Source organism: Epinephelus moara, chromosome 13, assembly GCF_006386435.1.
Source record: "Epinephelus moara isolate mb chromosome 13, YSFRI_EMoa_1.0, whole genome shotgun sequence".
Lineage (NCBI taxonomy): Eukaryota > Metazoa > Chordata > Actinopteri > Perciformes > Serranidae > Epinephelus > Epinephelus moara.
This window is the reverse complement of record NC_065518.1, coordinates 32,743,991-32,761,642: the sequence shown is the minus strand read 5'-3', so window position 1 is coordinate 32,761,642 and position 17,652 is coordinate 32,743,991. Positions and strand designations below refer to the sequence as shown.

Below are 17,652 nucleotides of genomic sequence, written 5' to 3'. Positions count from 1 at the left end.
TTTTCCAGCGGATATCTTAGTTACAACATGATTGAGCTAGCAAAGCAGTTTTGTGTTGCTATGTGTGGTATTTATTCAGTTTTGGGAAATCACGATGTCTAGAAAGCATCAGTGGCTGCAGCTGACAGGGACAGCTAGCAGCAGCAGCAAAGCTAACATCAGGACGTCATCTGTTAAAAGCCTCCCATTGTCGGAAATGACATGAAACTACTCCAGTTAGACATCTGCTTGAAAAATTTTTTTTTTCACGGGCCATTTAGTGAGTTATTACAGACACCGCTAAGGGCTAACAGCTAACGGCGTCCCTACGTCGCCCCGGTAAATGGTCGCGCAACGATTACGTCACATCCAGAGCCCGTAACTTTACAGGAACCTTCCTCGTACTTCGCTCTCAGTGGAGACACGGCGGTTGAGAGGGCAGAGCGAGAGGACGTTCCTGTAGTAGTTCCTGCCCCCCAAATAGTACCAGGAACTTCTTCAGTGGAAACGGGCCTAAATACAAAGAAAAAAAAAACCTATTGCTTTTTTTCTTAGTGTGGACCTTAAATGGATTTTTACAGTCCTCAGACAATGATTCTTATTCCTAATCAGGGATGCACCCATTTATCGGCTGAACATCAATTTTGGCCGATATTTGCCTTGTTGAGTACCGTCAGCCTATTGGTAAAAAACTTCTGTTTACTGATGTCAGTGGCTGCTGTTTTTCTGTTGTGTCACATCAATTTTGCACAGGCTTAAAAAGCAAGGCTCGAGGGGAACAGTGTCATGTTGTCTAAAAGACAATAGAAAATGTGTTTGGGGTTCAGTATCTTGCCCAAGGATACTTGACATACAGACTGGAGGAGACAGGGATTGAACCACCAATCTTACAATTAATGGATGACTCGCTCTACCTCCTGAGCCACAGCCGGCCCAGAATTTCACAATCCATGCATCCCAAATCTTGATTTTAACATAAGATCTGTTTAGCACTAGAGGTAAATTATAAATAGAAATATACATATTTGTACAATTTGAATGGATCCAGTCATTTTCATTTTCTCTCTTTCTCTCTCCTTCACAGTATGTATTTTTATATTTTTTAAACTTGACACATAGAACTATCTGACAGAGAAGTTCAGTGTGTATTTGAAACAGCCCCTAAGAGCTTATAAATCACAGGAATGGTACAATTATGGAGTCTGTGCTGAAAGGGATGTTTCTCTCTTGGGACACTGAGCATTTCTCATCTCCCACTTTCACAACACCTCCTCCTCATAGTTATCAGCAGCACTACATCTGTGTGCACAACTCTAAACACAGATACTGAGAAAAAATATTTTCATTAATATGATTCACTATCCTCTAACAAGTTATGGGGATACTATTGTTAGATACAGCCATGCAGTAATTATACTTCATAAAATATATGTATTAACAGGTATTAGGGGTATTTATAAGTGTAATACAAGACTTCTCTGCATGGCCTTGCCTGTGTCAGTACAGTTTACGCTGGTGCAGGCTGGATCAGCAGGGTGGAGGTGGTACTAGGAGGTGATGGAGCTGAGGTTGTGAGGTTATCTGGAGGCCTGTACACTCACTGTTTGGTAAACCACTTTGTGTCAGGAATGTTTCATTTTGCTGGCATTCCTCAGGTGCATGTTAAATTGAAGAAGTGCAGCTCTGGCAAAGATACTTGGTTCAAGAGTTGAACAATGACAGCCTGCTGGCTGGGTCTATGTTTCCTATTAATATGGGATTCATTTAGTAGACATATGAGTGTTGACTTTCTGCATGTGCTCTGTGCATGTGATCTGTGTGTACCTGGGCATGTCAGTATCTGCGTGTGCTCACCCTGCAAATATGCACATATACTACACATTTAATAGTATTCATGTAGGCTGTATGTGTGTGGGTGTTTCATATACTGTATATATCTTGCATGTATGTTTGTGTGTCTAACCAGTGCAGACGCAGGGCATGCAGGAAGGCTGACAGCCCCTCCATGACGAGCAGGATGGCAACAGTGAGGGTGGCGAAGGCCGAGAAGATGATTGACAGGCCAAAGAACCCGCCTCCGCTCCGGGACGACAGACCCAGGTGCATCACCATGGACCAGAGCACCTCAGACAGCTCTGCACACACAGTGATGACAACAAGACAGAGTCTTTATCTACGTACAAACTCTTTAAATAATGTTTTGCAGAGTGTGTATTACAAAACTGTTTGTGCTTGTGTGTCTGTGTGTGTGAGCATGTTTTTTACTCACGTGCATGAGCCAGGCTGAGGGCCCAGAGGCGCAGGTAGGAGGCTGTGTTGGAGATGCATCCTAGGCAGTACTCTATGGTGTGGATGGCTTGGTGGACGGCTACGTCACCAAAGTTAAACTGTACGGGAAAGACAAGATGGTTAGGAGGTTTATAACATATTTTTGTAAATATACACAGTCCTAAGGTTCAACAGGCAACCTTCAGGTCACAAGTCCAGTTCCCAGGCCACCGCTGCAAGTTTCCACTTGAAACTTAAGTTTTAGAATTTTTTTTGGTCTCTCTCATACTTTTACTAACAAGCATTTTTTGTATTCTCCATGGTCATAACAAGAGCATTAATGAAATACTACAGTGATTAAGTACTGCACTTGCAAAAAACCACAATGGTCAAAATTGGTGCAGCAGAGGCTGAGTACACAAAACACCGGATTCAGCACCTCCCTACTGCAACCAAGGAGGTTAAAAAGAGGAGAAGTCACTACATCATAATGCATCATATAATTGGGATACAACACCAGTGAAATATGGTCTGCACTTGCCAATAGGCTCAATAGCTGGTGCATTATCATGGAACATGGGGGATGACTGATTCATTTTAGTGAGGCATCCGCAGTCGGCCTTCGGTCGGAATATATTTTTCCATTGGAGCTTATCCAAAAACTTCTGTCAAGACATGCCCCCTTAAAGAGCACCTGAGTGGACACCATCCCTTTATTTCTAGCACCGTCAGCTGTAACTCTTCAACATCACAGCTCCAGTTACATTGCACGTGTCATACCCCATAGGTCGCATGGGGTCAAAAACCACGCCCCCAGTTGGCAGTGTAATAAATGTTTCTAGTCTAAAAACTCAAATCAATATACCTGAGTTATGTCACTTTTCAGAGTAAACAAAACTCTTCCAGAGCCAAAGAAGGCATTATTTAACTGTTTTCACTGGAGAACTAACTACGACAAGTAAATTAATTCTGACATGTAAAATCAATGGAAAGCATCTTTAAGGTTACTGATTCTTTGGTCTGCAGCTTTGCTCAAATCACTTATTGTCTCAATTTAAGATATTTCTGTTTAGTTTAACTTTTCTTACACGAGTGTTATGTGTGTTTGTTTGTATCAATGATTTAAGATTGTGTGTTTGTTAGAATATAAAAATAAGTGTAAATGAAACAGTTGTTTAACACATCAATGCAGTTGTTTTTAATAGACGTACAGTGATAGTAAACACCGCAGGAGAAACAAAAGAAGCTAAAACAATAGAATTTCCGGTATGTCATTACTCACACATACGTCATCATAGCTTATCAACTGAGGTGTGTAAAACAAACACTTTATTTTCCCCTTAACACTGGGAGATGATTATCACCCAGCTCTGCTATTCAAAAAGCGGCCAATAATAACAACTGTACTGTCAGAATGGCATGAAGCATGGAAATGACTTGGAATGGAAATTTTGCTATCATCCAAATGAATATCTGCTTTGACCTTTGACCTCTGACCCCTGCCTGAGTCTTTAACTCTAATCAGACATAAAAAAAAACAAAGAGCAAAGATGTCTGGCTTGTTTGTTTCTTCTTTTTTCCCTACCGAGATCACAGTGCAAGGACTTGTTTGTGTGTTGTAAAGCCAACACAGTTCCTCCATTCTCGCCTTCCTGGAGCAAGACTAGCCTTTCCTGTATGAACTGGGCAGGGAGGGGGAGACATGGGAATGTATTGCTCTGACTTGCTCTTGTTGGGTTTGGCTTTGCGCTGGACTGGTTTCCTCTTTCCATGCTTCTCTTTTGTCCTTGGAGCCGTGAAACAGAGTTTATGGAAGCAGCACTCATTGTTTCCATTCAAAGGGTCTCCGAAAAGTGGCTAATGAAAACAACACTAGCTAACATGCTGTAATGGCAATGTGCACAGAGGCCAGTGGCTCTGACAAGAAATGTTATGAACAAACATTTCAGCTGAAGAATCAAGTGATTGAAATGTGTACACTTACAGTGTACAAGACTTTGGACTTATGATAAAGTGGGAAAATTAACAGCACAGTCAAAACACAGTTTTCAGGATTCAAAGACTACTTTCACACTGATTTGCAGTTGCAGGACAAAAGAAAAATTGGGAGCAAAAGTTAAATCAGAGCATATTTCAAAGGCAGGGCTGTAGTATTAGAGACAACAGACACGGCAACTTAAGTAAAGGTATATTTCAAGAGGAGAGATGTTGTTTGTTAGATTCATGTCGGTCTCAAGATTGTTACAACTCAGACTAGGCTTGGGCGACATCACAGTATTACGGTAGACCAGGTTATTTAGACATCCCAACGATATGATTTTCAGCAATGTCGTAAACACAGGTGCTCCTCTTTCTTTTGAAGTCATTATATGTAGTGCACAGCATGCTCCACCAGAGGTCAGTCTCTGGTGTCTACTGGTGGAACAGGTAGCTGAGCTGACAGACGCCGCAACTCCCTGTGGTAAAGGGACAAGTAACAGGACTGTAAACAGCCAGCCAGCAATGTACAGTGGATGAACTGACTAAACAATTAACGATGCTAAACAAGACGTTTAAGAAAGGCAATTAAGCCTGCATGTCTTACTTCCGTGAACATGAGAAACTTGAATTCAAAAGGTATACAGTTGTATTTCTCTGTTTAATAAGGAAAATATGTGTAAGAATATTACTTTTCTTCACATCTTCACACACCAGGCTAATATACAAAGAATTGTTACTGAAAAATCTGTCCCTCTTCCACCTCTGCATTAGCTTTAAATCATGTGTGGACACCTACTAATTCAAGTTGACTTTTCACCTGAAGAGCTGATCTCCAGAGCTATGACTCGCCAAGAAGTAAACTTTTTGGCCAGTCTTTATAATGACAGGATTGTGAGTCGTTTCGCTTGGTGTATTTCTCGACCTCAACGAGTCTTTCCTCATCACACACAAGACACAGAAACAGCAACAGAGTTTTCATTATGCATCCATGTTGAGAAGTTGAACTGAGCTGCCATAGGAGCAGAGAAAAAGAGCTGCTACAGGAGCTGATATGTACAAGCAGAGAGTGAGAAGGGGAAAATGCTTTTAATTCTGGGGTGGAAATAGGACTGTGACGTGAAGTGCCACTGGGGGATGCATCTAGCCGCTACTGGTGTGTGGTTGTAGATCGAAAACAATAAGCGCATATTTTTTGATGCGCACTGTTCGCCGCCAATGTGTTTTGACCTTAACAGAGCTTGTGGAAAGTATAAATACTGTAGTAAGTTTGTAAAATTAGATACTGCCCAAGCCTGACTTCAGATAACAATATTTTATATGTTTTGTTTGTTTTTGAGTCATTATGACTTAAATTCAACCCTGATTTTGACTTGGTCTTCACTTAATCTCAAAACTGCACTTACTTACTTACTTACTTACTCAGATTCTACTTCAGTGGTCTTGGCATTAGCTCTATTTAAGGCTATACTACAAAAATAACCAAATTCACAAGTCAGTAAGTCTCTCATTGCATTTTAAAAACGTTCGATGATAATGATGACAAATGAGTACGACTGCCAAAAATTTATCTTGTTTTAACATACAATAAAAAATTTCACAACTGAGAGAAATCTTACTTCCAGAACAATTGGAACTGTTGCATCTCAGCTTTTTTTTTTGCACTTCAATAAAATATGTAAAATATGTTAAAAATCCAAACTTTATGAATGAATATCTAACCAAATGACCCGCAGTGGAGCTTTTTACAGACACAGAGATACATCTTTACAGTCACACACATAAACATGCCTGGTACTGGGAGGAGGACAGTACAGGAGGCTGAGACAGAGTAACCAGAGGTCAAACACAGAAAGACCACCACTTGGTACTAAAGGCACAAACAGATCAGGCAAGACAGCATCCAGACATGCTCAGATGATACCAAATCTCAGGTTTTCTTACCGGTTCTTCCTCTGAGTGCTTGAAAGTAAGCAAAGGTCAAAGGTTAGTGGTGGAACTGAAATTCAGGAACTGCATCGGTCCACAAGGTTCCATCCTACTTTTGCCTTATTGTTTTGCAGTTTATTTCACTTAACTCTAGCATTATGAAACCTCATCAGATCTTGATAAATGTATCCTGTTTCAGGTCAGGTTCGTGCCACAATGTTGGGTAAAGCTTTGGGCTGAGGTTGGGCTTACTTCATCTGTTTTCAGATCTAATTAATTAAGACACTTGTTTTTCTCCAACTCCCTGGTAAGCCAACAGTCAATAGCGGATAAAAAAAAAGCAAAATATAACTCTGAGTCCCCGCCAGGCTTGAATCTTAAATTTGGCACCATTTGGATTCAGTTGGGTTGGATATTAAAGGATGATATTAAGTTCAGATTTTCTTGTTAATACAATACTCTCATGCCATATATATGTTGAGTTATTCATAAAAAATATTTAACTGGGAAAAGCCTAATTAAAATTAATTAAAGGTCACCTTTACACGAAGACAGGCAGCAGCCAAATTATGGGTCACTGTAATCTACACAAATCAAGTGTGCATCTATTTTCCAAAGTTAGTCTTTTAACATTATATTGCCCCTTTTAAAATAACAATACCAGTACCAGTACCCTTAAAAGGATAAGGCAGATTTATACCTGTGTGTCAGCTCTATGCAGAGTATACGCTGTGGCCTATGCACATGGTCTACACCGTTTTACGCATTTATACTTGTACAATGGTGTGTCTGTGACACTGCAGTTATATCTCCAAACACTAGGGTTTCTGTGAAGTGCTGTTAAGTTTAGTTGATTCAGTACAAAAGACAAGACATTTGTCTTTTGCTGGAAACATTTTCCCCACAAATATAACATGCTAATGTTATTAGCACAAGCCTATAGCAATTTTCATTGTATAAATTAGCCTAGCAGCTAGCAGAGATTTCCTCTACTCATATGAAGCCAGGGAATACAGCAACATTTAACAATGGTAACATTACAAAATTCAGCTCCATTACAACTCACAAGGCTCACCGACAAAACAACAGCCTTATACTAAACATGTTTGATTTGCCAAACAAATCAGCATGCTAACGTTATTAGCACAAGCCCATGGCAGTTTACATTGTATAAATTAGCCTAGAAACTAGCGGACTTTTCCTCTACTCATATGAAGCCAGGATAAATCACACATGACTTAAATGCTGTTTTGTGGGAGCTTTATTGTCTCCACAATTTATTATGTCTTATAAGTGAAATAAAAGTTTTGTTTCTACTGAGGGTAATGGTTTTCAGCTTACAAAAATAGACAGGAGGTCTGCATCGCCACAGCGTGTAGTTACATTTCTGGGGAGGGGCACATCAGGCTACGGCATGGCTTCGATTTGACACAGAAGTATAAATCCCACTGTACTGATACCAATAGAATACTTCATTCGATACCCATAATGTGAATGGAGTGGCATATTAGTAAAGCCATGCTTTTGAATGTTTTGGTGGCATCTCGGTATACTGAACCGTCAACTCTGTTAAATGCAACTTCCTCGACTTCACCAACACTATAGAATGTATGGGTTGTGGCTAATGCTGTGAGAGCTATGAGCTCCGCACCAGGGACAGAGTCCTGTACACACACAGTGACAGCAAACAGGTATTAGCATTACACAGCCAACATTACCTAATGGTTAATAATGGGTTTAAGGACAGAGTTGAGCCGTTTCAGTGTCAGTGTGAGTTTGTTGGGACCACTGCTGTTGTGTTAGCGTATGCTAACCAGGCAGACTCGATGGGAGGACAGTGGCTCTGAGAACTGGAACAACAAAAAATCTGCTGAGGTGTTATTTTACTGGAGACTTTTTGATACTACTTGGTACTGGGTTATTGTGAGTGATACCTTGAAGGTATGGAGTACTGAAATCTTCTTTGCGTTTCATTGTTGAGCTACAGTGGAGGGATCCACTATGTCTTGGAAGTCACATGCGGATTTGTTGCCAAAACATAATGCAGGCATACACTTACAGGAGACTGCCAGACTGGAGATACTCAATTGATTAGACTAATTCAGGTTGATGAAACCTTTTATGAGCTTCAGCTGAACTTCGGAATGTGCTTCTGCAACGATCAAAGATGGTAGATTTTAAGTTCCATCTCTTAAAATGTAGTCATGTTAAGATGGTATCATTTCACAGTAAGTATAAACAGGAAGAAAGATTACAGTGACCTACAACTTGGCCTAAATATGGCATGTGTGTATTAGGATAAACTTGAAAAAAACCTAACATTAAAGATGTGCATATGGGACCGTGTAGAACTGTAAAGCACACCTCAAACTATGAACTAAGGTGCTGCCCTAATCCAGCGCAACAACAGGTGAATACGTTGAAATTCATCAAATATCCAGCACTGCTAGAAACCACTGATTAGAAGTTCAAAGGTCAGTGTTCAAAAGAGCTACAGAAAACACACAAAAAAAAGGAAAAAAGAGATTTTCCCCCCCAAATACCTGTATCAGCCAATTTCCCTGGATGTTTATATTTTCTGTAGCTTTCAGTAAATTGTCCAACTTCATACTTTTACAGTCTCTTGCTACTCCCAAAATTATGAAACGTTAAATTCCATAACCCAGCTGATAAGTAATGGCTACATGGAATATCATACATTTGGAATTTAAATGCAGTCTTATTACATTACAGTTACATAATGTGTTATCACAAAGTAAACACTCTGAGATTTAGTGTGCGGGAGACCGGGGAGACACCAAACCTCTGAGTTACAGATAAAAAAAAAACTGGGTGGTATTTTCATAAATTCCACTCACTGGTTCTCATGAAAACCACCTTGCTGTTTATGTTTCTGAAATGGAAAATACATCCCTTATCTGCTCCAGTCCTTCCCTGCCCTGCCTCTCTCTGCCTCTCACGCTGTTGTACCCACATTGCCCTCATCTCTTGTTACTACTCAGGAGAAACAACTGCACTCTGATATAAAGGTACAGGGAGTAAAGCATGGCACTGGTGAATGAGCTGAGAGAGATCATTTTCATTAAGTACTGTTTTAGTTATACATTTTTGATAGTCTGAGGTGGAACTGCTCGAAGTATGCTGACCTGAACATATCTATTAACTACTTTTCCGATGTTTTTGTGTCTTAGTGACTAATAGGAATACCAGTTTTTGAAATTGTTCAGTATTGAGCAAAAGTGCAGCAGCTAGCAGCCCTGAAACAGGCTGCGACGTAACCCCTTAAGGGCATGTTTGTGCTGTCAATATACGTATATTGATATAGAGATAGACCTTTTTGTTGAGTAAAATCCTTTTTGTTTCTCAGAGACAGACCCAAAATCGCTATAGCCAAACCAATCAAATAAATCGTGCTTTAATTATAAAGGACACCACATGCTTGTTTGTGAGCCCGAAAGGAAGTAAATGTAGTGCAACGACAAACACCATTAGGGTGTTTGAATAGCATGGCCACCTCACCAGAAAAAAAGCTAACATGGTAGCCTTTGCAACGAAAAGCTTTGAAATGAAGCACTTATATATACAAACAGGCGCTATCTTAAATCCAGAAAAAATCAGAATCAGAAGTGTTAAACTGTGCCCCAAATCTGGAGCTGAAAAAATTAGTCAGTGGCAATTATGATACTTGATTAAAGGATTCAGTCATTTGTAACATACTCATATGCAATATTCTCAAATGTGAGGGTTTTTTTTGTGTGTGTGTGGGGGGGGGGGTCCTTATTGTGATTTGTGATATTAGGCTTTATAAATAAAATTGATTGATTGATTGATTGATTGATTGATAACTTGTAGGCTGTCAAAGGAAGCTGACATGAGGAAGAACTTTTAGTGTCTGCTAAGCTGCTGGGTGAATGTTTCAGTACCACACTGCAGTGTAATCTGCACACAAAACATCATTGAACAAGGCCCAGCAGGTACAAGGTCATTGCTGAGAATGTAGAAAATCAAAATAACCAATCAAATTAAAGATGCAGCAATCCTTCTTAGTTTATGACAGTCTACGTAAAGTGAGTCATAAAGCTACTATCAAAGTCAGATAGTCAGGTTTAGAAAACTGGAAAACAAATCTGTTAATTTTCCGAACATAAAGAAAAAATCTCCGTGACACCCTTAATCTGTAACATAAAGATAACAAAGAGAATAGTCCATATATAATCGTGAAAGCACAGTTAGCATAATCCAACTAAAATTAAACATAATTAAGTTTCGGTAGAGGATGGAATTTGAATCAGTGATGTTTGGTGATATTTCATGGGCTCACCTCATCTCCTTCCTCTGAGTGCTGGGAGAGCTGGTCGTGGTCCATGATGCCAGCCTCGTCCTCCGTGGGCCCGTTGCCCACCCGCACCCCTCCGAACTTCTGCGTGCCCTGTTGGGTGAGTCCGGTGCATGATGAGGACACGCCTGTTTGCTCTAAAGACTGCTCTAGATTCTCTGCAGGGGTTTCTTCCCTCTTCTGGGACTAGATACAAAAGCCACAAGAGCTGTGTCTAGCTTAAAGCAAGCCTCAGGTTGAACGCTTTCTTCTTCATTTACTTCAGTTTTTTATAAGTAACAGGGCACCCATAACAGTGAATGGAGGTTTTCATTCCAAAATGAAAGACATCCACTAGTTGTGAAACATGACACTGCTCACTGGTTTAGCTGAACCTCAACAAACACAGTTGTAAAGTACAGCGTATAACTGTAAAACTTTAAATGGCAAAAAAGGAATTTTGGTTTAAATATGACTTCAACATTTCCTGCCGGGTCATCGAGCTACCAGCAACATCCTGATCCAGACTAGTACTTGAGTACTTGTCTAAAAAAAAAATGTATTAACTTGACAGCAGGCTAGTTAACTCTGGTAGCTAATTTGGATCTGGAATGGTAACTAGCTAATAACTAGTTAATTTTTGATAACTTGAATTCTTAATGTTAATACTGTATTAACACTTTAAATGGGACTGGTGCATTGTCAAGTGTGTGATGCTTGCCATGGTGAGCTTAAGTAAGCTAACCATTTTTAACAAATGGCATCACAGCAATATAAATTGATAACCTTTTTTCCACGATGAGAATGAGACAAAAAACAAAAAAGCAACCTTTGAAAACAAAAACTATTACAAAATGAATTACTATTTTATTCAATTCATAACAACTATAATGTTAAAGACTTAGATTGGACAAATCTTACTCAAAGACCTGCATGCAGCTGTGGGATCACACATTGTAGGCTGCTGACTGGTTGAGCAATATCCTGCACCACCCAAAATGTCTTTTCTTAAAGGTCTAGAATGTAGGATTCAGTGGCATCTAGTGGTGAGGCTGCAGACTGCAACCAACTGAAACTTCTCCCATGTGACAATCATGTATAAGAATTATGGTGGCCAACACAAAAACATGAATGGCCCTTTCTGGAGCCAGGATTTGGTTTGTCTGTTCTGGGCTACTGTAGAAACAACTCAGCGGACTAGGCGGACCTGGTCCATATGTAGATATAAACAGCTCATTCTAAGGTATCGAAAACACAACTATTCTTATTTTCAAGTGATTGTACATATATATTCCATTTCTGCCAGAATTTCCCCCTAAATCCTACACACTGGAACTTTAATTTGGGTATGCTTCATGATGCATGTTTATATTCCAGTACATTCAGAACCTGATGGCAACTTATGTTAGCAGTTAAAAATGTTACTGATTTATGGACGGAATTCTTCTATAACCCTACTGGAATTCGACATGTAGCAGCAACAAAAAAGTTGAGACAAACTGCAAATGCATGCCCACAGCACACAAAAGCTAACACCACGTAATAGAGGTGGGGGAAAAAATCGATACAAAATGATATTGCGATTTTTTTGTTTGGCAATAGCGTATCATCACACAGTGGCAAGTATTGATTTTTTTATTATATAAATTATCTATATTACAATTCAAATTCATCTTTAGGAACCCTACTAGAATAATATAATAGGTTACTTTTTCAGTCCACTAGATACATTTTGCTGCAAAAAAAAAATGGCTGAAGCGAGATGAACAGACTTTAACTTTATCTTATTAGATAAAACAGATGTTGACAAAGTTTTCCTTTGGAGATATATTTTACCATTGAAAAAAGGTAACAAATTGCAATATATCACAATGGATTTTATCACAACACATATATATCAATGGCTGTGGATGTAAATCTCAGAATACTCAGACTTAAATTTTACTGACCAAACTTCTTTAGTTTTGGTTGACTATAACTATAATCAACTTACTAAAATGTTTCAAAAGCTCATAATTTTTTTTTTGTTAAAAGACCAGGTGCCAAAATTTACACTGACTAGCAATCCACTTGCAAAGTCAATACCATGACAGTGAATTGATTTATGGACTCTTCTCATGAAGATGGTAAACATAACCATAATTCTTTATATATGGTGCTGATCTTAAGTCTGAAGGGACTGCATTTTTTGAGGTTTAAGACAACCAGTGAAAGCAATGAAAGTGTCAGGCTGATATATCAGGTATTACAAGTACTTCACATTTGTTGGATATGAAACGTTTTGGGTGAGAACTTATCAAATGTTCAGGTAGAATAAAAGCCTACACATGGCAGATCATCAGCTGTTAGGGTGCCTTCAGTCTGTGAAATGTTTCACCAAATTTGCCACCAAAATAAGAGCGTTTCCAAGGCAGGCTTTAAGCAGTTTTCATGGCAACACAACCAACCACATTACACAATACAATGTGCATTGAAATGAATGGCAGAATAGGAGTGAAAAAAAAGGTTATACCAAAGGTTATAAATGTTATTCATCAAAGGTGGCAGAAAGGTTATAGGTGGGGTCAGATCCACATACCAGGTGCTTTTTCCACAGGTGCTGACGCCGAAGCACCATAGTTTTCACAATCAGCATACAGGGAACACATGCAAGGGCAATCAGCACCAACAAAACCTGGATCCCCATCTACAGATTCAAACAGAGAGAGGTTAACAAGAAGTTGGTGGTATGTAGCAGTGATCAGAAGATGCTAATTCCCTGAACTGGCGAGGCCTAACTCAGTCATCCCTCTCGCTGCTGGTACAGAAAGAAATAAAGCATTGTCTTCGTTTTGTGTTATTCTCAACCAAATAACAAGCTTTCCTTTGCTTTAATGCAACACAGGTATTTTTTACAGTTAGTTGTTGTTTTAATCTGACAATAGTAATATGCTGATCTGAGGACATGACAGATATATCAGATTTTGGAAACAAAGAATAAAGGCTGATTGATTACCTCCACATTTCGACTAGCTCAAGCAGTTAAAACAAGAGCAGAATTTTCTTGTTTACAATTCATAGAAACAGTTTTGTTTGTACATAGACATTGTATGTTATTAATTGATGCATTTTATATATTTGCATCTATTTTTTAATAACTTGTAGATACTTAATAGTTCTTTGTTTATTTTTACCTATTTTTGTTCAGCTCTGTTGTCCTTAGGAGTTAAATTCCTTGTATGAGTACAGCTCAACAGTCACATTCTTAAACATTAGGAGCTGTTGTGGATTATCCAAGCAGCAATCTGTCTGAGATTGCTAAGCGACCATAACCAGCACTGTGTCATAGCCTACTTACCAGCAGAGCTCATCTTCTTCCAGGCACTATTTTTTAAGTGTGTATTGGACCTAAAATAATGTCTGTGAGCCAGATGTAAAGGTTTGGCAGCCCTGAATTAAAATGATGACCTTACTCTTCATATTTACCACAGAATCCAAAAGTTGTACTCTGCACATCTCAGGGACCAGCTATTGCACCCTCAAAAATAGGTGCTTGGGAAAGCCTGCGACCTGCTCTGGTGTTGCTGTAGCATTTGAGCGCACCTGCCACGCAGCTACATTGAAAACAATGAATTTGAAGGTGCAAAAAAAGCAGCATGTGCCCCTTACAGTTAGTGCCACCCTCTCTTTAATAATAAGATCACTTCTGGCTCCAAAAATCCAAGATGGTGACGTTCAAAATACTGAACACCAGGCCTCAATTCAGGAGTCCACAAACAAGTAATAAGACATTGGTGGTAAGGTCATGGTGGTACATATAGTCCTGTTTGAAGTTAAGGAAGTTAACCATAGGTGCATTTTCTAAATCAAGCACTCCGTCCTCCTCCTCAAAGCCTTTTCTCTTTGAAAACTAAAACACATAGCTTAAAAACACTTACAATAAAGCAATATTCTCACCTTTGTGCAACTTGTCCATTTAAATTTTGGAGTGGAATGTAGTGGTGTCATTGCTGCCTCCTGTGGCTGATTGGAATAAATAACCCACTGCAACTGAAGTTCAGTGGTTTGTATAGCTGGTGAGAAAAGCACTCAAAAACTCCCTTGGACAAACTGCATAAAGGTAAAAGTGCTGAAGCCTTTTCAAACAGTATATTTTGGTTTTATGAAAAGAGGCTTCAGGGATGGTTGGCTGGTTTGGAAAATGTTCAGATGGTTAACTTTCGCACCTCTTAAAATATGTAGTGCACAGATGCTTCAATGTGCACATACATTTATAGTATTTTTAACGACTAATAACTATATATACTATTGTTGTTTGCTATGAGCTGCTGTGCACCTCTCTACCAGGGTTTAACTATATTGGTAAATGAGGAAGGGACAGGAAGCTGGGAGAGGCAGAGGGGTGGATGATGGATGGAGCACCTGTCCCCTGTAGAGGGGCTTGCTGGTGGGGTCATTGTAGTTGAACAGACACATGTTGATGAAGTGGATGAGCAGGCTGGGCGCATCCTTGGAGGTGTATGCGTCATAGGCTGTCCACTTGTAGAAGACCAGCAGAACGAGGTAGCCAAACAGAGTGGACATGAAGACGATCTCTGGGATGAAGCCCAGGAAGATGTTCAGCGGCTTCTTGAAATATCTGTAGTGCAGAGAAGTCAGCTTACAACCAGGGTAATTGTTTCATCATACTCCACCTGTTTCAAGGGTTTTGTTGTAGGGACAATGTAGTCATGAGAAAAACTGTATTTAATGCATAATAAAAAAAATAAGTTCCCATGACTCTTTGAAGAGGTACAGTACTGACAAAAAATGCAGACATTATTTAAAACTTCATGTCTCCTGTAGTCTTTACTCTTCTTGCATCTTCTCTTCTGTCTCCTCATCTGTCTCCTCATCTGTCCCTTTCTAAGGTCTCCTGTCCTCTTCCATCCCTATTTACAATCCATGTCCCCTCTCTGTCTATCAAGGTAAACAAACACTAAATAATTATATGAATTATGTAGCAGTAATATGTTTATGTTTACTGCCTCGTAGTTGTATGCCTCCATGCACCAGTCAATTTGCAGTTGTAGTTATATCCATGTCTGTGAAAACAACACACATCTTCCCCCCCGGCAGCACAGAGGATCTATACAAGTAGCACAATTTCAAGGTGGACACCCAAGATGAGTGTCACCAATTCAATATCTGACCCAAATGTTTCTCCTTCTGTTTCTAAAATATAGCGTTGATTAATGGCCAGAAAAGATACATATTTTCTTTATACTTATATTTTATACTTCATTATTTCATCCTATTAGATATTTTTGTGCGATTTTGTTATGATTAGTGTGAGAATTCTTGCGGTTTGCCCAAAAACATGTTTTGTGAGGTCACCGTGACCTTGACCTGTTACCTTCAACCACCCAATGTTAGCAGGTCATCACTGAGTCCAAGTGGATGTTTGTACCAAATTTGAGGAAATTCCCTCAAGACGTTCTTGAGATGTTGCATTCATAATGATGAGATAGAAAAGGTCACAGTGACCTTGAACTTTGACCTCTGACCAACAAATTCTAATTAGTTCATTGTTAAGTCCAACTTGACGTTTGTGTCACATCTGAAAAAATTCCTTAAGCATTCTTGTGATATTGCATTCACGAAAATTGGACAGATGGACAGACATGCATACATACAGATGGACAACCCAAAACAGAATGCCTCTGGCCATGGCTATCGCCAGCTGTGAGGCATAAAAATTGCATTATATATAATTTAAAAATTTATAATGTATATTCTAAGATGAACATATCAGGTTTGCAGAAGAACAACAAACGAATTGCACAGCAACAACAACCATGCATGTGTTGAGGAAGTGAATCAGATGATTGATCACAGAATGGTTTGTTCTCTTATGTGATTTTTCTTGCAGTAAAGATTTTGCTGTTGAGGCCACAGGAAGCACTGAATACACCTATTAAATCTGAGCACAAGAACTCAGGGAGCTTACTTTCTGTGTAAATTACCTAAGGTATGATGGTAAGCCTGATTTCAAAATCTCAAGACATTCTTCCCAAATGGATTTAAGTGAAAAAAATGGAGGGAGAAAATCCAATATATCAATTGTTTTACACCATTGGTACATTTTCTAACAAAATAGAAATTGGCAATGTGTTGAAAACCTGTGGACAAACAGACAAAAACCTCAAACAATTTCAAACTACATAAAAGCTGGCACAGAACATATATAGTACCACTCACATGACAATTGATGGCAGTTAAAGTTTAAAGCCTCAGTGGGTTTCAAATAACGTCCTCCGATGGCGTCTGCCAGTTTTTTTTGCAACAGACTGTCTGACTTGCCCATGTTTTAACTTCTCTTTCAAGTTCTCTTTTTTCATCTTTACCCAACCACTTTCCATCACTTTGCATGCAAACAAATGAGAAAAATGCTGTCCTGAATTGTGCATCATTATCTCCATTTGTATGATTCATAACATACAAATCACCCCTCTCGCAGGCTTTATGTCACTCCTATGAGTGTGGTCGCTCAAATCGGGTTGAAACCCTTAAGCCTGTAATACATTTTCAGCATTACTGTTGAGTGGGGTACTCACAGGTGGTTGAAGAGACTGAGAGATACTCCAAACAGCATATGGATGACGCCCAGGATTACGGACATCTTCATCTTGAATGAGTTCAGGAAGGTCAATTTGTTGGTAGCAACATTCCAGATCTGCAGAGGTTACACAGCAAGGTTCAGTGTTTGAGACCAACCAAGGTGTGACTGTTCCTTATCTTTCTTTTTTGCACTAACTATTTTTTGTCATTCAGCCTACTGGTTCCTGCTGCAGATGACAATTTTTAAAAACAACCCACAAATATAATATATTTTGTTATAGTTTGCCTTTAAAAAAGGCTAGGCAAGTTCCCAAAACAGCTGGCCACTGTAGTTTTTAACAAACATTTCTCAAACAGGAGAAAATAGTGCATTTACTGGAGACTATTATCAGCAGTGGATTAATCCACATTTGGTGCTTTAAGTCAGTATTTGTGACAGCAGGATGGCCTAGGTGAGATGTAGGTAAATTACATTACAGTATATGTTCATAAAAAAGAAGGAACATGTCACCCAGTGTAACAATGTCGCTCACTGGTGTGTTTTTAATTGTTTTTTGACAACAATACAGCTTTATGGCACAGAGGATATATCAGGTGCTGATACA

At 39.2% G+C, this 17,652-nt stretch overlaps 1 protein-coding gene across 2 annotated transcripts in view; it reads right to left on the bottom strand.

Annotated features, from left to right (window-relative positions):
• Positions 1 to 17,652, bottom strand: part of LOC126399318 (V-type proton ATPase 116 kDa subunit a 1-like) — a 49,274-nt gene that overhangs the window by 16,307 nt on the left and 15,315 nt on the right. Inside the window, exons 15-21 of one of the 2 annotated variants that reach the window (XM_050059157.1) lie at positions 17,044 to 17,162; positions 14,870 to 15,086; positions 13,047 to 13,154; positions 10,475 to 10,675; positions 6,169 to 6,186; positions 2,249 to 2,366; positions 1,943 to 2,114 (exon numbers count right to left, since the gene is read on the bottom strand). In XM_050059157.1, the coding sequence (XP_049915114.1) occupies positions 1,943 to 2,114; positions 2,249 to 2,366; positions 6,169 to 6,186; positions 10,475 to 10,675; positions 13,047 to 13,154; positions 14,870 to 15,086; positions 17,044 to 17,162 (953 nt within the window). The remainder of the gene's footprint in view (positions 1 to 1,942; positions 2,115 to 2,248; positions 2,367 to 6,168; positions 6,187 to 10,474; positions 10,676 to 13,046; positions 13,155 to 14,869; positions 15,087 to 17,043; positions 17,163 to 17,652) is intronic. The other variant, XM_050059159.1, reaches the window with a different exon arrangement.